Raw genomic sequence first — 22,184 nt, forward strand, 5'->3', positions numbered from 1 at the left:
TTTAGAATTTTTTTTTATCAAAACAATAAACCAAACCATTAACCTTCTAAAACAAAAGTTTTTTTTTTGAAATTTAGGAGGTTGGTGTGTGACTGTGGCCATTGTAGTATGGAACTTGGTGACATCATAATGCTACTTTTCACAAAAAGCTTTTTAAAAGACTTAGATTCAATTGATTTTGTCTGTGATTTTTGACTTGTTTGACTGGATTATTTGTTCATATAAATGATTAATGACTGTGCTTTTTCTTACATATTCATACTTTCCAACTGGACCATAAAAAATTTACCGGTTTCCTGAAATCCAAAACTTATGTCTCATTTTCCATCTTCTTTCTCTGTTTGATTGTTTCTTTCTACATCATTAATTTCTTTGTCATGTAATGCAGTTCATCCACGAGATAGTGTCAGAAATACAAATATATATATATTTTTTAAAAACCATACATTATCTCTGAAAATGCATTATTTAAAGGTTTTGATGCCACTTTATTCACATTTTCTGTCTCAATCACCTCTCTGCAATTTCATCTGATAATAAGCATTTGGTTCAATTTGGAGTTTATTGAAATCACAATATGGGAAAAGCTACAAGGTGGATCAAAGGTTTGTTGGGTATGAAAGATAAAGAAAATGTACACAATATAAATTCTAGTGACAGGAAAGACAAGAAAAGATGGAGTTTTGGAAAACCCTTGAAACATGAATTCCAGAAACCGGCGGCACCAAGTGATGCCGCCTGGTTGAGGTCTTACATGTCGGAGACGGAAAAGGAACAAAACCAGCATGCAATTGCTGTTGCGGCTGCCACGGTCGCTGCAGCAGAGGCGGCCGTGGCAGCCGCACAAGCTGCCATGGCCGTCGTCAGACTCACAAACCTACGTGGAAAAGTCTCATTTAACGGCCACGACAGTGAAAACTGGGCAGCTATTAAGATTCAAACCGTCTTTAGATCCCATTTGGTAATGATCACTTAACTACTATTTATTACATATTTTTGTATTTTTTTTCTACTGTCGAAACACGAAACGAATCTTACCTGATCCATGACGATGTTTCCACGGATTTTCGAGATGAACGAACCACGTCTTGATCTTCTTCTTCTTCGGCTGCGCCTCGACCTGCAATGCTGAGACCTGCAATGGTTTCGGGGGTGTGGAGGCGACTGCTAAGATATCCTGAGGATTTCTTGTTCACAGACACAAAAAGTGGTGGTGGCTCTTATTGAGCATCACCTATGATAAGGAGGTGGAGACCTCCTTATATAGAGTCTCATGGCCACCATCATGGTACCCTAATGGGCCTAGCCCAGTTAGGGTTACCTCCACAAAACCCCCTCGGCCCAATAACATTGTATTAGTCCATGCGATAAAATAGGCCAAACATAATAGATTTAGGGTCGTAGAACCGGGTTTTAGTACCATACCCCTACAAGCCCCCCCAAGTCCAGTGTTGCTCCTGGGCGCGCAAGCGTCTAGGTGGAGCGCTGGACTTTATAAGGTGTGAGGCGGTTTTTTCCCTTTTCTTTGGCTTTGTCTTTATTGTCTGAGTTTTGGGAGGTTTTCTCCATGATGGTGACAAGCTGTAAAAATAATGAAGCCTGCGCGTGAGGCGGCTTACGAGCTATAATAATAGAGCCTGCGCGAGTGGCGACTTACGAGCTAAGAATAATAATGCATGCGCGCGGGAGGCGACTTACGAGCTATAATAATAACGAAGCTTGCGCGCATGGCGACTTATGAGCTGTAATAATAATGAAGTTAGCGCGAGAAGCGACTTACGAGCTAAAATAATAATGAAGCTGGCGCGAGAAGCGACTTACGAGCTATAATAATAATAATGCCTGCGCGCGAGAGGCGACTTACGAGCTAAGAATAATAAAGCCTGCGCGCATGGCGACTTATGAGCTGTAGAATAATAAAGCTTGCGCGTGAGGCGTCTTACGAGCTAAAATAACAATGAAGCTGGCGCGAGAAGCGACTTACGAGCTATAATAATAATAATGCCTGCGCGCGTGGCGACTTACGAGCTAAGAATAATAATTGAGCTGGCGCGTGAGGCGACTTACAAGCTATAATAATAATAATGCCTGCGCGCGAGAGGCGACTTACGAGCTATAAGAATAATAATTGAGCTGGCGCGTGAGGCGACTTACAAGCTATAATAATAATAATGCCTGCGCGCGAGAGGCGACTTACGAGCTATAAGAATAATAATTGAGCTGGCGCGTGAGGCGACTTATGAGCTGTGAATAATAAAGCCTGCGCGTGAGGCGACTTACGGGCTATAAGAATAATAACAGCTTGCGCGCGAGGCGTCTTATGAGCTGTGAATAATAAAGCCTGCGCGTGAGGCGACTTACGGGCTATAAGAATAATAACAGCTTGCGCGCGAGGCGTCTTATGAGCTGTGAATAATAAAGCCTGCGCGTGAGGCGACTTACAAGCTGTGAGAATAATAAAAGCCTGCGCGTGAGGCGACTTACGGGCTGTAAGAATAATAACAGCTTGCGCGCGAGGTGTCTTATGAGCTGTGAATAATAAAGCCTGCGCGTGAGGCGACTTACGGGCTATAAGAATAATAACAGCTTGCGCACGAGGCGTCTTATGAGCTGTGAATAATAAAGCCTGCGCGTGAGGCGACTTACGGGCTATAAGAATAATAACAGCTTGCGCGCGAGGCGTCTTATGAGCTGTGAATAATAAAGCCTGCGCGTGAGGCGACTTACGGGCTGTGAGAATAATAAAGCCTGCGCGTGAGGCGACTTACGGGCTGTAAGAATAATAACAGCTTGCGCGCGAGGCGTCTTATGAGCTGTGAATAATAAAGCCTGCGCGTGAGGCGACTTACGGGCTATAAGAATAATAACAGCTTGCGCGCGAGGCGTCTTATGAGCTGTGAATAATAAAGCCTGCGCGTGAGGCGACTTACGGGCTATAAGAATAATAACAGCTTGCGCGCGAGGCGTCTTATGAGCTGTGAATAATAAAGCCTGCGCGTGAGGCGACTTACGGGCTGTAAGAATAATAACAGCTTGCGCGCGAGGCGTCTTATGAGCTGTGAATAATAAAGCCTGCGCGTGAGGCGGCTTACGAGCTACTTTATGTCACGCGCCACGTGCAGATGTTGCATGCGCGTGCGCGTAGACTTTGACATGTGTGAGCATGTGATGCGTAAGCATGTGATGCGTAAGCATGTGTAATATGCGTGAGCATATGTGATGCGTGAGCATATGGTATGAGGATTCCCAACCCCTAAGTTTGGCGCGTAGCCATATGGGATATTATGAGGATTCCCAACCTTGAAGTTTGGCGTGTAGCCATATGGGATATTATGAGGATTCCCAACCTTGAAGTTTGGTGTGTAGCCATATGGGATATTATGAGGATTCCCATCCTTGGCGCGTAGCCATATGGGATATTATGAGGATTCCCATCCTTGGCGTGTAGCCATATGGGATATTATGAGGATTCCCAACCTTGGCGCGTAGCCATATGGGATATTATGAGGATTCCCCAACCTTGAAGTTTGGCGCGTAGCCATATGGGATATTAGGAGGATTCCCAACCTTGCAGTTTGGCGCGTAGCCATATGGGATATTAGGAGGATTCCCAACTTTGAAGTTTGGCGCGTAGCCATATGGGATATTAGGAGGATTCCCAACCTTGGCGCGTAGCCATATGGGATATTATGAGGATTCCCAACCTTGAAGTTTGGCGCGTAGCCTGATGCGCGCATGCACGGCGATAGAGTGGTGACTCGCAAGTGCGTGTGCATGGCGGAGGTCTCTTGCGCAAAACCCAGATGGTGGTTTCCGCGGCGGCACATGCACGGCTGCGGAGTGAGAACCCCCGGGCGTGCGTACATGGCGGCGGAAGTCTAGTAACTTCTGGATCTGCAATTTAAGAGTCTGATCTGCAACTTTAGACCTAAAATCCAGGTCTGTAATCTAGACCTAGATCTGTAAATCAGATCTGGACAGATCTGAAGCCCGGAGCAGATTTAAAACCATCACAGATTCGGAGATCCTGAATCACAGATTCACAGATTCGGAGATCTGATATGACGAATCACGGATTTTCCTTCTTGCCCAGATCTGGAAGCCTCTTTTTAGATCTATGGATCTTTTTGAGCTTTAATAGAACAAGCTTTGAAACCTTTTTCTGTAAACTTCCAAATCTGTGTTTTTCTTGGGAGAGATCTGACAGCCGAGATGAAGATCGAAGGGCAGTTCGTTGCCGTCCCACGGATGGCGCCAATGTCGAAACATGAAACGAATCTTACCTGATCCATGACGATGTTTCCACGGATTTTCGAGATGAACGAACCACGTCTTGATCTTCTTCTTCTTCGGCTGCGCCTCGACCTGCAATGCTGAGACCTGCAATGGTTTCGGGGGTGTGGAGGCGACTGCTAAGATATCCTGAGGATTTCTTGTTCACAGACACAAAAAGTGGTGGTGGCTCTTATTGAGCATCACCTATGATAAGGAGGTGGAGACCTCCTTATATAGAGTCTCATGGCCACCATCATGGTACCCTAATGGGCCTAGCCCAGTTAGAGTTACCTCCACAAAACCCCCTCGGCCCAATAACATTGTATTAGTCCATGCGATAAAATAGGCCAAACATAATAGATTTAGGGTCGTAGAACCGGGTTTTAGTACCATACCCCTACATCTACAATGAGGATTGTAATTTGTAATTGTTTTTTTTTTAAATTTATCACGGCTAGAAAGGCTTTAAAAACTCTAAAAGGATTAGTGAAATTACAAGCTCTTGTGAGGGGATTTCTGGTTAGAAAACGAGCCGTCGCGACTCTTCATAGTATGCAAGCTCTAGTAAGAGCTCAGGCCGCCATCAGATCGGACAGGGCCCGCCGCTCGTTCACTAAAGACCAATGGTCTGAGCCATTGGAGGGCCATAGAAAATCAAAATACTATGATGAGAGCTCGAAAATAGTCGAAATAGACACCTACAAACCACAATCTAGATCGCAACGCATTAACAATTATACACCTGACGCTGGGGAGGATTTTAGTTTCAATTCCAATTCCAATTCTATTTCCAGTTCACAGTATCAGTATAACAACAACATGCATCTCTCTTTCATTATCAAAACCCCGTGCGTACCTCGATTCCTGAATTCCATCATCTCCAAGACTTTGAGTGGGGATTCGTGGATAACGACTACAAACTCTCAAACACGGCTCAAAGCACGCCTCGCTTCAGTAATTCAAACAGGTCAAAAAGGTCAACAAATGCAATTAAAAGTGTATGCGGAGATAGCTTTTTTAGGCCATATACGAACAATCCGAGTTACATGGGGAGCACACAGTCGTCTAAAGCGAAATTGAGGTCACATAGTGACCCTAAACAAAGGCCAGACTCGGGGGCAAAGAAGAGGTTGTCACTTAATGAAATAGTGGCATCAAGATATAGTTTAAGTGGTTTGAAGATGCAGAAGAGTTGTTAATGAAGTTCAAGAAGCTATTGATTTGTAAGGGTGGTTAACTACTTAGATTATTAGTGTGAACAATGAATCTTTTTCTTTTCCATTTATGTATATTAAGATTGAAATTGATTATGGATGTGTTGTATATATAAGTTGGTTGTGGCTCAATGGTAGATCACTCACTTTACAAGTGAGAGGTAGGGGGTCAAACCTCACTACCACCAACTTATATGGGAGATATGAGGGATGACCCTGGCTTGCCAGGATTCGAGTTCTGATCTCACCCGGTTTTACCGGCTCCTCGCTGTCGTGCCGTTTGGCGGGCGTGGGGGTCAGGTTTTATCCAGTGAATCCCTCAGTAGGTGGACCGCTAGGGGCTCCGTCCGTCCAGACTAGTGGCCGGCTCGGGCTACCTTTAGTCAATGGGGGCCGCGTACGGGATGCCCGGCGTTACTTAGGTGACCGTTAAAAAAAAGAAAAAAAGTACAATGACAAAAGCTAAACACAAACTCTTAGTACGAGGAAACAAAAGAACCAATCAGGATTGGTTAAAAACAAGTATTTTCGTAAAACCATGCTACTCTAACATGATCTAATACGTCGTATTGAAATACACGAATTCCCCGTGATTCAAGGGTTTATTTTACAAAAAAGATTGAGGAATTAATTAATGCAAATAGAAGGTATTAATTTAAGTTGGTGAGTGATTTATAACTTTGAATTTTGAAATGTTTATAGGGTACATCACCAAGATACTTTGAAGGCAATGGCTATACCACTGTCATCAATACTGCTACTATTATTATTATTATAAATTATTTTCACAATTTTTATTTTGTCTTCTTTTGTATTTTAATATTTTCTCACAATCTTAATAATAATACAACAATAAAGAGCATAAACCGTAAAAAAACTTGTCGTATTAGAACCACCATATTCTACATGCGGCTCCTTTTTGTGAGGGCAAGATCACGCTTCCTCTATACGTTAGGAAAATGGATAATGGAACTCGAAATGAAAAAGAACTTATCTTTCTAAGAGGAAGTAAAACTAACAATGCTAGAAATCAACCCCGAGCTCACATTGGAATTATATATGCAAGTTTGTATGAACTTTAAATTAATTAAATATATGAGTATGTGTATCAGATACATGACTTCATTTGAACCTCCACGAAGTTGAGCGTGTGGAACTCTAATAGAATAAATTGATCGAATAAGTGAAACCAAAATGTTTTTAGCACATATATGTACTAGTTGGTCACATTAACTGGAAGTCCTTGGACTCGGTTAAACTTCAAATGAATTTTAACCATGGTGAAGATGGATTTCGGGTATTTTATCTTCGGCCCAGTCCTTGGTTTTGGTCAACCACTCCGAAGTTTGAATTTCAGTTTCATAGAGTATTCCATAAGGGGGATCCCCTACCAGCTTCTAGTATTATTGGGATGGAGACTCTTTCGTGTATGGGTAAAAAGAGAATTTTTAAGAGGAATCAACTCCTAATAAGGGGCCGGTCTTTTTTCATTTGTTTTACACGGAGGACACTTTAATTATGGATTGTTGGCCTCAGGGCCACCCAAAGCGGGGTAGAGGAGGGTGATAGACCCAAACCCATTCTTCTGAGAGGTCTATAATTGTTAAAAAAATTATATATATATATATATAAATAATATAATTTTGTTTTAAAATATAAGCTTATAGTTTGGTGCCAATGAAAGAGTCATAGTGTATGGAATCAAATGTCATGGGTTCAATTTCCATTGGTTGTATTTTTATTTTTATAGTTGATAGAAAAAACTTTCATTTGTGTTTTATATGAGCTATTTAGTAACTTATTTTTAATGCTGCTGCTGCTGCTGCCACTACCACCACTACGACCACAACCACGACGACGACCACCACCACCACCACCACTGTCGCCGCTGCCGCCACTGCGACTGCTACCACTGCTACCACTGCTGCTGCTACCACTGCTATACTACTACTACTACTACTACTACTACTGCTACTGCTACCACTGCTACCACTGCTGCTGCTACTGCTGCTACCACTGCTATACTACTACTACTACTGCTGCTGCTGCTGCTGCTGCTGCTGCTGCAGCAGCGCAGCCACCACTGCCACTGCCACCGCCCGCCACCGCCACCGCCACCGCCGCTTGCCACCTACCGCTTGCCACCACCCTACCCTACCACTGCCACTGCCACTGCCACTGCCACTACCACTGCCACACTACCACTACCACCGCCACACTACCACTGCCACCGCCACCGCCACCGCCGCTTGCCACCACCGCTACCGCTTGCCACCACCCTACCATTGCCACTACCACTGCCATTGCCACTACCACTGCCACTGCCACACTACCACTACCACTACCACTACCGCTACCACTGCCGCTACCATTATTTTTCTTTGATTCGTATTGGGCTTTGGAAATACAAACCAATTGATAAAATTGTCAAGTTATTTATCACATAATAAAAAACGTGATTTCAAAGGCCCCCTTTTTATGCTTGTCGTGAGGCTTGAAATTTTAAGTGATTCTTGGAGACGTACAACCCTCGTTAATTGGTCTTGAAAGAATTTGCTAAATTAAGGTTGTCTCTTAAGGTGTTTTTTCTTGGTTTCTATACTCAAGATAAACGCCAACAAGTCAAATTTATATGACACTTATTGTTTATTATTGTCAAGTAGTGTATGTACCGCGAGTGTTTAATCGTGATGAATGTTGATATCGATTGTGATTACATCTTGAGTATCGGTCCACCAACCTTTGATTTTATTTTACTTGATCAAGTCTCATCATCACCAGTGGCGGACCAAGGATTTTTTGCCAATGGGGTCCCATATTTTCGGTGTTCAAATTTTTCGGGTCGGTCGTTGTTCAGGTCGGGTCGAGGCGAAGAACATAATAAAAAACAATATCATAATAAAACTTTCTTTTCAATCATCACTACCTGAACGGGTCAAAATGGGTCGGGTTGACACATAAACACTTTGTTTTCCCTTTCTTAAACATTTTTGAGATAAAACCTAGATCCACCCTTTCATAAGCATGTGTTAAAAACCATTAACTTAAACTAGTGAAAAATAAAACTGATATTTTAAAGTGTTTGAATGTTTGTAAAGAAAACCATGCATAAAGTTGAAAACAATGATATGTATTTTAGAGGTGTTTGAATGTTTCCAAAGTTATCATTGCAACATTAGCAATCAAATGATTGATTAACACTAAAAATTAACACAAAAAACCAAAAACTGAGCCTTGTAAGACTTGAACCCATGACCTTTCAAAGATAAAACAAGGGACTTTCCACCAGACCACATCAACATTAATAGTATGGGTTCCAAGTATTAAATCTTATGGGGTCCTCAAAAAATTTAATATACCGCTTCTAATAAATTTTTAAAAAACATTGGTGTCCCGGGACCCCGATCCACACTATGTGGGTCAGCCCCTGATCATCACGTTCTATGATATGATATTTAAGCCATATCATAATAATATATAATTATCTCAAAAAAAGAACCAATTAATAAAAAAGTGCCGGAAGACATTGTGAATAAACTTGAAAGATTAAGAAGGTATTTTTTTGGGGGGGGGGGGGGGGGGGTATCGGAAGAGAAAGCCAAACTTAATTGGATCACCTGAGATCGGGTAGTTTCCCCGATTGAATACGGTGGTCTTGGGATTCGTCGGTTAAGAGATTCAAACATATCATTATTGGTAAAAAGGTGGTGGCGTTTTAAAAATGAAAAAGCAGGATTGTGGTGGAGAGTTATATGGGGTTACATCACGCATCCAGGTCACGGTCTTATATACCGACAAGGTTATCGAGGTCGTGTCCGTGGACGTGGACTCGTATTATAAAACTCAACTCGGCGTTAAAAGAATCAGAAGTTGACATGGGAAGTTATTTTCAACATGTGGTGAGGAATGAAAAAAAGACTTGGTTTTGGTTGGACACATGGGTCGGGCCCGAGTTGGTTCTGCTAAGGGTTCGGTTTCCAAAGCTTTTTCTTTGGAGAAATTCAAAGGATGTTTAGTGGCAGACCGTCTTTTCATGCTAGATGGGTGGATATGCGTGTTAGGATTAAACGCACACACGAAACCGAACACTAACACGAAAGCAGTAAACGAACACAAGGATTTAACCTTGTTCGGTCTAAAAAATTGACCAACGTCCACGGGTTGCAATTAGATATACTTTATTGAGTGACAAATATTTACAAGTACATAACATTATTTAAATAGAGATTGAACTATGGTTTGTAAATTATTGAACAAGATATCCAAACCGGTCCGGGCTTCGGTCTGTCCACCCTACGCCCGTTTTCCTTTTGGACTTTAAATAATAAACCGGGTCACACAAGGCTTACGAACCCAACAATCTCCCACTTGGAGGTCTTGAGCACTCTCTTCTGCACTCCTGATTGTACTTCTGTAATCCGAACATTAAACATCTTCTATTTGCCACCACCTTCTCATAAATCAACCTGAAGGCCCATTGAAGCTCCTCAGAGCTCCAACACGTCAGTCACGGCTAAACCTACCACTGACTCGTTCTCTGTCCCTACCGACAATCACTGTAACAAACTACCGGATCCTGAGATATACTGAGAACAAACACTCTTCATATTCAGCAAGTAACCCACCGGAGAGACTTTTACAACTGGAATACTAGTTTTCTTAATCCAATGTCGATCTGTAACTGCAACTAAAACACGACATGTGCTCCCACTGTCACGATGTCCTATGATTGATGTAACCTTCCTAGCTCGTTCATCCTAAATTTTCACTCTAGCTCTGGGTTTGTTACTTGCGAAACGAACATTCCTCTGCTCACGAGATTCTGTGAATCAGACTTTGTCTTTCACCAAAACTGGATCCACTCCTTTCGGTGACATATCGACCATATACAACGAACCCATTTTCTTACCATGAGCAACCACAAGACTCCCTTTGACTACTTTCTACTGCCCATTCCCGAACTTAACATCGTGCCCCTAGTCATCCACCTACCCAACTGAAATCAAACGCACGTATTTCAAAGTCCAAGAAGTATCGGATGAAGTGATCAAATCAACATCTCCCATACCCATAACCTCTAGAATATCATTTTTTGTTAGTCGAATCTTTCCAAAATCCCCAAACTTTAGATTCTTCATCGTTTCACTACTTTTAGTGGCATGAAACGATGTACCAGAATCCGTCACCCAATCAATAACGTTACTCTCAACACTACAAACCAAAGCCTCATCACTAGTGACCCATCATCTGTGTCGTCTTATGTAACATTCATTTCTTTCTTACCGTTCGGACACTGATTCATGAAGTGTTCCTTCTCTTTACAACCCTAACATTCAATATCTTTACGAGTCCTAGACTGACCACTCTTCCTGCTCCCATTGTCTCGTTGTTTTCCCATACATCTGCCTTCTGTGACAAACATATTGCCTGATGATTAACCTGAACTTCTACGTCTTGAATCTTCTCCAAGAATCAAATCCCGAATCCCATAAAAAGTAATTTTTGTAGATGAACTACAAACTGCAGTCACTGTTTGCGACCAATTGTCGGGCAAAGATGATAATAACAAGCCTTGGACTTCATCATCACACTTTATGTCGGCTGACACTAACCGACACATGATCGAATTAAGATTATTGATATGCGTTGTAACTGACCCACCCTCTTTCATTCTGGTTGTCACTAACTCTCGGATAAGATAGACCTCATTAGTTGCCGAAGGCTTCTCATACATGTTGGATAATGACTCCATCATACCACGCTCTGTGGTTTCTTTCATGATGTTAAACGCCACATCTTCTGACAACGACAAAGTAATACAAGCTCTAGCTTTCTTGTCTAACTTCTTCTAATCTTCATTTGAAAATTTTTCTGTTTTTTCATCGTCAAGCACTACATCAAAGTCTTTTTGACAAAGTGGTGCTTCAATCTGCATCTGCCACCAACTAAAATTTTACCATAAAACTTTTGTATCGAAACCTTCCGTCTTCTGTCATGACAATGACTAAAATGAAAAACCTGATAAAAATAAAGACAAGCACAACAATTGCGCATGCCTGAACTTAACGGTTGCTTTACTGAACTCTGTTAAACAATCAACCTATTTAAACGCAACGGAATAACAGACTGAAAATTAAAAACTGAAACTTTCAACTGAAACGATAAAATATGACAAACGCAGTTGACATTGGTCTTCCATTTCTTTAAATGATTCTTCTAATTGACAACGGTTCTTCAACGAAAATAGGACCTGATTCTATTTTCTCGGCCCAAAATAAGAAAACTAAAACCATTGTAACCCGAGAGCCCAAAATAAATTCAAGTAACTGCCCAAAATTAAAAAAAGTTCTTAGTTGGCAACTATACTTTTCTCACGACCGAAAATGTATGGAATAATTGACCTGGTGTAAAAGTTCTCCAAATTCTTGCCCAACCAAAAAACTCTTTCCTGGTCAAACCTTCTGCCGCTAACAACAACAAAACAATTGTTGCTCCTCCTTTTTACCATTTTATGGCACGACTTCCAAGAAAAGAGAAACAATAACTTTTCTTCTTATGGTCAATCGTAAACAGCCAATTAAAAATCTTGATACATCATCTTTCGAACCAAAAAGAAAAGTACTAGTTATAGAAACTAAACTACTTAATCTTTCAAAACAAAAACTATTCATAAGGGTCTCACACCACACGTATTTTCCCAAGCTTATTTGTTAACATTATAAGAGGTGTGGTCTTTGCCTTTGTTGGATCTTCCATCCTTCAACATATTTGAAGTAACCACTAACCATACAACTTAGCTTGGCGACCTCTCCATACACATTCCACGATTGCAAGTATAGATTGTGTAATATAACCTGCAAAAACAATTCAATTTGTTAAAAAACTTTTCTCCCTAAAAATGCAATATAAAATACGCAAAAGCTTACCGGTCCGTAACCAGTGGCTTCAGAACGCAAGCTGAATCCAGATCAGTTAAGTCTTAGGCCTGGAAATATAACAAAAACTATAATAGTTTGTCAACACTCAACAATATAAGATCAATATTCTAGGACTAAAAGATCCAGATTCTGGCACCAAGTCTCGTGTGACCTTTTGCCTATAATATCATGAATAATTGAAAATTCTCAAACTCCATGATTATTAGATTTAACATCTCCATCGTTATTAGCATATATCCCCAGGTAAAATTTTTTGTTATGACTAGTAAAAACGATCACAACACAGATCAGGGAAAAACTTTAGGGGTGTAAAACTACACACACACACAATAATCATAAATATATAAACATAATTCTTAAATAATTAACAACTGAGCCCGAGCCAAGTTCAAACTCTATATATAGAGAATAAAACCAGCCAAGTTCAAGCCTTATTCGAGCTCAAATGCAACTCGTTTACACCCCTAAAATTTACATTAAGTCATAGTCTATGTTTTTTCAGTCCTAAAAGCTTAAACTAGTTCTAATACCAACTCGTTAGCTCGTTACTCAACCCATAAGTATCAAATATCTGTACATTTATAAGTCTCATATCGAACCAGGAAAATATCAGAGTATACAAACAATTCCCACATAGATGTAGACTACAATGGACTTACACACCTAAACTAGAAATTATGCATATTCAGTTCAAAATCATAGTGGTGTATATTTGTAGCAACTCAATTATCAGATTATTTTTCACATTTGATGCATCCATATGTACTACTAGCTTTCATAACTGTTAAACCAACTATGCACCCACTAACATATTAGGCTACATTTGCCACAATTTACAGATGTAAAAATTCCAATAAATTCAAACCAAGTACACTAAACTCAGGCGTCAGCTCAATTGAGTGTACTTATTTGAATATTTGGGGTGTAAAAGATGAAAAACTAGACAATAAACCTTGTAAACAAATCTTCAATCGAAGTCTTCTTCCAAAGTTTCTTGCTTGCTTTAATAGAGATGAAGGGTTATAAAGATTATTTTAGTGTTAATAACAATACCTTATTTCAATTTCTTCCATATGTGTTGATCATTCCGAATGCAATCGCAACGCTTTTAGAATAATCGAACACCACGAGGAACATGCCGAGATAGCTTGAAGCCTTGAATAGAAGGAATAATTAATCGATGGACAAATGCACGAATATTGTCTGATGAATACAAGAAGGAGTTAAAGTGTATGACCAGATTGATGTTTGTGAGGAGATATGAGAAACAAAACTATTTAGCGTAGGAGGGTTTTGAAGTTTTATAGCATGGTTGGGGGGTGGGTTAACTCTAGTCGAACGATAATGAGCCTATTTGATACAAAAAATTAATTAATACACGGGTTTAGAATTTAAAACCGGTTCAAACCAGTTCGGCTTGATTAACAAAAGTCAAAACAATTTTATGACCGGTTTCGATTTGAGTTGAAACCGGTTTCATAACCAGATTACGATCGGTTTTGGTTCAAGTTATGACCATTTTTCCCCGGTTTTGGCTGTTTCGGTTAACTGGTTTGGGTGGACAAAATGACAAACCAGTTCTGAACCTACGGTTTCTCGGTTCAAAACCAGTTTCTACATAATAAGTTTCAAACCAGTTCGGTTTCGGTTCGATTTTTGGGTCGGTCGGTTAACCGGTTTATTTGTCCACCTCTAATACACAGTAATCGATCGTAACTAAAAATAATTATGTATAATCAACCATCATTGGTTCTGATTGACCAAATCGCGAACCACTTTAACAATAATGAACTGTTAACCATGAATGACTTTAACTGACTAACATTTATCCTAATTAGCTAATAATAAACCAATTCAATTATAATTGACAAATAATGACTCCAACCAACCGTATTTGACCACTAATGAACCTTTTTGGTCAAAAGTTAATAACCATATACAATCCTTACTGACTCAGCCATCATTGCCTTTAATTGACCATAGTTAATCATAACTCGAACTACTTGAGCATGAGTAACCTTAAATGACCATCAATTATCCAATTGACCATAGTTTTATCATAATTAACAAATAATAACCCTAACTGGCCGAATATACTAGTAATGACCCTAGTAATTCAGTCCATAATGGTCATTTTTTTAATAGTGTGTATTTAATATCTACACATTTTATACAATTTTAAGTATGTGTAGGTGTTTATTTTGCCATGTCATTTTCAAAAATAAGATAAAGATTTATTTTCTTAGTTTATAATAACTACACATAAGATACATACATACATACATACATACATACATACATACATACATACATACATACACATGCCATTTTCAAAAGTTAAATAAAGATTTATTTATACTTAATTTTATGTATTCAATAACTACACATATTAAACATTTATAAATATGTGTAGTTATTTAATTTTCCACGTCATTTTCAAATAATAAAATAAAATGTTATTTACTTGATTTATCTACATATTTTTTTACAAATACTATGTGTTGGTAAACATAATCGATTACCCACACTTATATTAGTTTTTTACATATATGTAGATAATTTATCAACACATAACGAAAATTTGTCACATGTGTAGGTAATTCAATGTTTAAATTATCGTCACTTTTGGGGGGAAATTTTCCCACCAATTCCAAGTGTGAGTAAAACGTATTACCAACACATATTAAGTGTTGGTCAATATAAAGAGATATCATCAACCATTACTCACACATATATAAACATGTGTAGGTATTTACCCACATATTTAGGTGTGTAGGTAAGTTATGTGTTGGTAAACACCCCAATTTATTGTAGTGCAAACAAATGGAAAATAAATAAAACGGCAGATGATCGACAGCGTAAAATAGCTCACGTACACGTTGGTGATGCGTAAATGACTTTCGGAACAGTTTCCAAGGCCTGATCGTCGCGCTGGGTTTAGTAGCGGCGCAAATCCTTACGGCGATCGAAAAAATGTAGCAGCCGCGGAACCCTGGCGCAGTCGGTGACGACGGTTGGAAGTTTCTGGCGGTGACTTGGCTGATTCAGTGTGTTATGTACGTGTGTAAAAAACCTAACCTCTTTATACCACTTGTTAGGATTAAACGTACACATGAAACTGAACACTAACACGAAAGCATTAAAGGGACACGAGGATTTAACGTGGTTTGGCTAAACTGACCAACGTCCGCGGGTGACAATTAGATATTCTTTATTGAGTGACAAATAATTACAAGTACATAGCGTTTGTAAATTATTGAACAAGAATTCCAAACCGGGTCGGGCTTCGGTCTTGCCACCCTACACCTGTATGCCCTATGGACTTGATATAATAAGCCGGGCCACAAAAGGCCTACGAACCCAACAATGCGGTCGTTGAGAGTGATCGAGGGAGCCGGTTGGTATGACAGAAATTGAGGAACTAAAAGATTTACTTCAGTTGTGTCAAGGGGTTTTAATTGGATCGGGTCAGGATGTGGTTGTTTGGGCTTGTGACCCAACTGGTATGTTTTTCGGTTGGGAGTGTTAATGATAGACTTCAATTGAACTCATTTGTAACCCCTAATTATGTCTTTGAATGGTACAAGTTGGTCCCAAAAAAGTGGGTTTTGTGGTGTGGTGGCACTACAAATAAAAAGCCATTTAATGGCATACAAAAAGTGTCACAAGAAACCAAAGAAGTGTCACTAAAGAACCTTATTGGAATGAGTGACACACAAAAAAAGTGCCACTAGAAGCGCTACCACTAAAATCTTTTAGTGGCACTTTTCTCGTCTGCCACACAAACTTTTCGGCTTTTAGTGGCACTTATTTTCGTGTGCCATTAAAAATATTTAGGACTTTTAGTGACATTTTTTTCCATGTCATTAAAACATTTTGGACTTTCAGTGGCATTTTTATCCGTATGCCATTAAAATATTTTTGGACTTTTAGTGGCATTTTTTTTCCATATACCATTAACAACATTTTGGACTTTCAGTGCCATTTTTATCCGTATTCCATAAAATCATTTTGGACTTTTAGTGGCATTTTTTCATATGCCATTAATAACATTTCGGACTTTTAGTGGCATTTTTTCGTATGCCATTAATAACATTTCGGACTTTTAGTGGCATTTTTATCCGTCTACCAACATAAAATAAAAATAAAACCGTCAAACATAGAAATTATAATATCTTGACCACAACTAGAAGTTCAATCGCATTCTAAACACACACCAATCACATTCCATATGTATATTATATGTCTAATAACTCTCAAGTCAAGTCAAAAATCAATCATATAAAAATAAAAATAACAAATATTCGAATAAAAACTAAAAACTTCATCACACTTGTTAACCTCTTTCACCATCTTCAATCTTCATGCAAGGTGCCTAATAAGAAAAATAAAAACTTTTCAATATGTAAATAATATGGACACTAACTTGTGTAGCATACTTAATTATTAATCAAAAATCGATAATAACCTATTAAAATCAACCATCTCAACGCTTGTGAAAAAGCTAAACTAGCCCGAGCCTAAAAATAAGCTCATTCTATAAACGAGCCCAAGTTTCATTGTCGAGCTCGAGCCGGCTAACGAGGCAAATATTTTTATTTTATATATATATATATATATATAAATATAGGGTTAGTATCATTTAAGAACTCTAAAAAAGTTAAGAACTCTTAGGAACTCATAACAACCAAACATTTTTTTTACATATTAACATTATTTAAGAGTAGTATTATCATCTTTTATATATAAATTTTTGGTTACATATATTAATCACAAGTTTACATATGTGTAAAATTTATGTACTAACAAATTTACATATGTGTTACAAAAAACATAAATATGTATAAAAGCTAATTTTCAAAATTGTAATCGTAAATATAGATATAAAAAATGATAAAACTACACTCAAATAACACTGGCATACAAATATTTTTATAAAAACGTTAATTTTCAAGGGTTCTTTCAAGTTCTTAAATAATTTAAGAGTTCTGTAATAATACTCATTATATATATATATATATATATATATATATATATATATATATATATATATATATATGTTCGTTAACCGGTTTAGTTTAAATGGTTCGTATGTGAAAATCCCTAGCCGGTTCCTAATCATTAATTACAATTGAAAAGTAACCGGTTAGGATTTGCACCTCTAGTTATAAACAAATCACATAAAACAAATTACCATTATTATTTTGTGTTTGAGTTGAACAATTCAACCAGACACAATCGACACTACTGAGCAAAAAAACGCGCAAGGTGGGGGGGTGGCATTATTAAGCTTTGCCGATGTCTCCAATTAGTTATAACTATCTCATTTCTCCAAATGTATAAAAACAACACTAATTAAAATGCAATTCTCTTAACGATAACATTTCCATTTTCTATAAAATAACAACAATGGTTAACAATTAGGTTTCTTCAACAGTTCCTCAGAGTGCAAATTTCGTTCAAGTATATCAATTAATTCAATAAGTCAAATTTTTAATTCAACTACATGCTCATTTAAACCAAGCCAGTTGAATCATGGAGGTAAGACTATTTTCACCTGCGGATACTGCCACACGGGCTCAGTTTCCGTTTCTAACCAACCGATGAATAGTCGAGTGGCTCAATGGGCTGGAAACAGAAAAGGATCCCAGATTCCCAGGGGCGGCATGTGCCACTGGTAATAACTAGTCTCTGTTGGCTTCTTGGTTTAGACGATCATATACTTAAGTTAGATTTATGACTTATTGAATCAAATATATACTTGAATGAAATTTGAGACTCAGAGAACCATTGAATCAACATTTTCTCTATTCAGAGTAACCGAATTGTTAATTAATGTCGTTACATATAGAAAATGGAAATGTGTAGTTCAGAGAATCGCATTGCAACTAGTTCGAATAGTTATAACTAGTTGAGAGAATCTGGTCACTTTTTTTTATTTGGCCCGTTATCTTTTTGGAAATAATAATACAAACCTTTGACATCATCATTATAAATACCGGAGCAACAAGTTTGAATATTTGTACAAGTTCATTAGCCGATGGAGCCGCAACCACATAACCATTATACCCTTTATCTTTCAGAGCTTCAACCATCATAAATCCTGCAACCACCTACAATATGTGTGAGGTGTCACACGACCTATACGACAACTTAACCAATCCATGTTAAACAATTTCATTAAATCATACCTGAGACACCATTGTTGCCCATGCGGCTCTTGCAATACCGTACCCTAAAAATAAGCAGAGCACCACATCACCAATGCCATTAATAATACTTGCAACTGCCAGAGCCTTCAAGGGTCCCCATGAATCCTTCATTCCCAGGCTGGTTAAAAAGAAATATTAAGCCTGGCAAAACAAGTGGGTCGGTTCGTGAGACAGTTAAAACTGGGGTGGGGTCAAAACTAGGGTGTAAGCTAGCCGAGCCGCTTGTGAGATAGTCGGGATCGACTAGCTAAAAGCTCGAATCAAACCAAGCTTAAACGATCTTGAGCCTAAATAAGTGTTTTTGATAAATGTGCTCGAGCCAGAGCTTCACTTATCGAGCTAGGTGGTGAGCCTAAACGAGCCTAATATTTATATATAAGTCTTACTTAATATATTAATGATACATTTATATACCAGTAATTATATATAGAATAAAATAAAATAATATATTATGTTATATACAAAAATTATAATATAAGGAATGCAAATATTATTACTATAAATGTATAAAGTAGTTGACAAATAATAAACGAGTCGATCCGAACCGAGAAGAGCTAGAGACTGAAAAACTACTCATGAGCCAAGCTCGAGCTTTAGAAATAGAACTTGAAATGAGCCGAGCTCAAGCTCTCATAAGTTAAACGAGCCGAGCTCAAGCTCTCATAAGTTAAACGACCCGAGCTTGAGCCTAGGCGAACTTGGGATCATCTCGGCTTGTTTACACGCCTAGTATAACTGAATTGAATCAATGAAAACCAAAAGTATAACCTGGACAAAATAGCTTATATATTTATTTTAGGCTTTTTTAACTAGTATTGGTCAAAGAAATTTTAACTTGTTAACGATCAATACCTAACTACAACTAAATAAATATTATTATAACTAGGTGTACATGTACAGTCAAATTAGGTTAAATCGTTACCTTGTCCATTTGTAAATCGACATTCTTCGGAATCTGATTGATCACCTTGAATTTTGCTGGTATCATCACCTTGAGTTTCATATTGCTCATTATCTACAACATTTTCTTCAACAGTCTCTTCCAAGTCGCTAGAAACTATACATAGCCTCTTGCGTTTACCCATACTATCTATTAAAAAACATATAATTCAAACATCATTACTAGCATATTAATTATTAAACAACGTGTATGACCTTATCATTCACTAGCATATTGAACCTAACAGCAACTGATTGATTCGATAATCGATTACAACGATCAGTCAATTAAGAAATAACTAAACAGCAATTAAATGATTCAATAATTGAGCTAAACAATAACCTAACATCTTAATCATACAGTTAACCTAATTTCAACTAACATCTCAATCACAAATAACAATTAAGCTCAATTGCATAATAACAATTCATAACAAATAACCTAATTTCAGTTAAACACTTAAACCTAATTTCAGTAAGCTCAATTGCATAATCAGAATTCAGTACAGTTATACAATTAAGCTCGTATTTCAGTTAAGTACTTAAAACCAATTTCAATTCGTTAAACAATTAAGCTCGTATTAAGCTAGAGATTTGGTGATGTGTAGACGTTACCGTCGCCAGAGATTTGGTGATGTGAAGACGTTACCGTCGCCAGAGATTTGGTGATGTGGAGACGGTTACCAGAGAAATATCGCCAAAGACGCTCACATCATCGGAGATTTGGTGATGTGCAGACAAATAAAAAGATAGGTATAATCTTGATATATTAATGGTTTTTTTTTTGTTGATATATATATATATATACAGGGGTGGGTTAACGTACAATAATGGCTTATCATATATAATGGTTTTGAAGTCAAAGGTGACTATATATATATATATATAGGGGTGGGTTAACGTACAATAATGGCTTATCATATATTAGGTCCGCGACATTCCAGAGCGTTTGATTAAAAAACGCGTGGTGGCAATTTCGTAAATAACCCAATAGTAGTTCGCGATCAAAATTCGTCGATTACAAATCAACTCTGATCCAAATTCGGAACTTGCCGCTCAATTAATCTAATCCAATTTCTAAACTCTAATCACAGCTTAAAGTATGAAATCTCTAAAGTCAAAAACCAAAATTGAAATAGAACGTCCCTGAACATTAAAAATCTTCAAATTGATCAAAATTTGATGATTTAATGAATCGAATTGATGTGTAAGTGGCTTTAGATTCATCAATCGATTATGAAAATACAAATTAACACACTTAATTGAGCTATGATTAGGGTTCATGTTTAAATGTTCTGCTCAAAGTTTAAATGTTCTGACCAAAATAAACACCAAAATTATTGATGATTTAATCAATCGAATTGATGTGTAAGAGGCTTTAGAATCATCAATCGATTATGGATTTGCAGAAATAACGCACTCAATCGAATGTTTAAACGTTCTGAAACAAAACTGAAGACCTTTAAACGTTCTGACCAAAAAAATCATATTTAAACGTTCTAAAACGTTAAATGAAGTTCTGGGTGATCAAAAAACAATGAACATCTTTGAAACTTTCTAATACGTTCTAAGAAGTTAGGTTGTTAAAAAAAGTTTATAAGTTCTGATAAAGTTTAGAAGTTCTAAGAAGTTCTGGGTGTTAAAAAAGTTTAGAAGTTCTGATAAAGTTTAGAAGTTCTAAGAAGTTCTGGGTGTTCAGAACTTCTAAAACTAACAGAAAAAAAAATTAAACACCTGTAAACATAATATTGAACACTGAAATCACTTCATATAATCTCATAATCATCAAATAATCGTCAATCGACCGTTAATTTGATCATTGATTCGATCATATGAACAAAATATGGAACGTCTGCAACTGGGTTTCTGCAAATGGCGCTTAATACTTTAAACATTCAGTTAAAACCCATCACTCAAAACTCAAATTTGATCAATTGAAACTTCAAATTGATGATTAATTGGACCAATTTCAAAGTTTAATTGGTCAATTTCAATTTCAATTGGTCAATTTTATCAACAGGTCGTGATGGAGGAAGATGGTGTACGGTGGACGAAATCATTGGATGTGGACGGTGGACAGGATCGTTTGATGGTGACGGATTGCTGAACTGTCATGTTGAAGGTGGATGAAATTGATGGGAGCAACGATTTGATGAATATTACAATATTGCCTCCGCGTGTTATTTGAAATCGACGGGGATGCGAGTCGCGTACGTAATGTACGATTAAGGATTATTGTATTGGATCCTTTATCTATATATATATATTATATATATAGAGAGAGAGAGAGATGATCATGAGAGAACTCTATTTTATGGAGAGAACTAGAGAATTAATAATGAAATATTTTTAATTTAATTAAAAAAAATATTTTTAAATTTTTTTTTCTTTCATCCTTCTTATATGTTGTTATTCTTCACCACAAAAAAATATAAACATAAAAAAAATAAAAAAATTAACGAGTAATGCATATATGCAATACACCGACTTTTTTTATAATGCATATGTGCAATAGTGTGTATTTTGATATTTTAAATAATGTTGAATAGCATATATATAGTTGTTTGTATTGTATATTTGCAATATTGTTATATTATATACAAAAA

The 22,184-nt window shown here is 37.6% G+C and overlaps 1 protein-coding gene and 1 pseudogene across 1 annotated transcript; one reads left to right on the top strand and one right to left on the bottom strand.

Moving 5' to 3' along the window:
• Positions 1-239: 239 nt before the first annotated feature.
• Positions 240-5,485, top strand: LOC143602021 (protein IQ-domain 26-like; annotated as a pseudogene).
• An 11,171-nt stretch (positions 5,486-16,656) lies between these two features.
• Positions 16,657-20,326, bottom strand: LOC143602023 (uncharacterized). The gene is made up of 4 exons (XM_077079277.1): positions 19,562-20,326; positions 18,619-18,662; positions 18,403-18,540; positions 16,657-16,802 (listed from the first exon to the last, which is right to left on the bottom strand). Exons 1-4 carry the CDS (start codon positions 19,722-19,724, stop codon positions 16,764-16,766), a joined length of 384 nt encoding a protein of 127 aa, XP_076935392.1. The 5' UTR covers positions 19,725-20,326; the 3' UTR covers positions 16,657-16,763.
• Positions 20,327-22,184: the final 1,858 nt, after the last annotated feature.

The sequence above is a fragment of the Bidens hawaiensis genome, unplaced genomic scaffold (genome assembly GCF_021521415.1).
Source record: "Bidens hawaiensis isolate Kalapana, Puna unplaced genomic scaffold, B.hawaiensis_p1.1 tig00057779_1, whole genome shotgun sequence".
Classification (NCBI taxonomy): Eukaryota; Viridiplantae; Streptophyta; class Magnoliopsida; order Asterales; family Asteraceae; genus Bidens; species Bidens hawaiensis.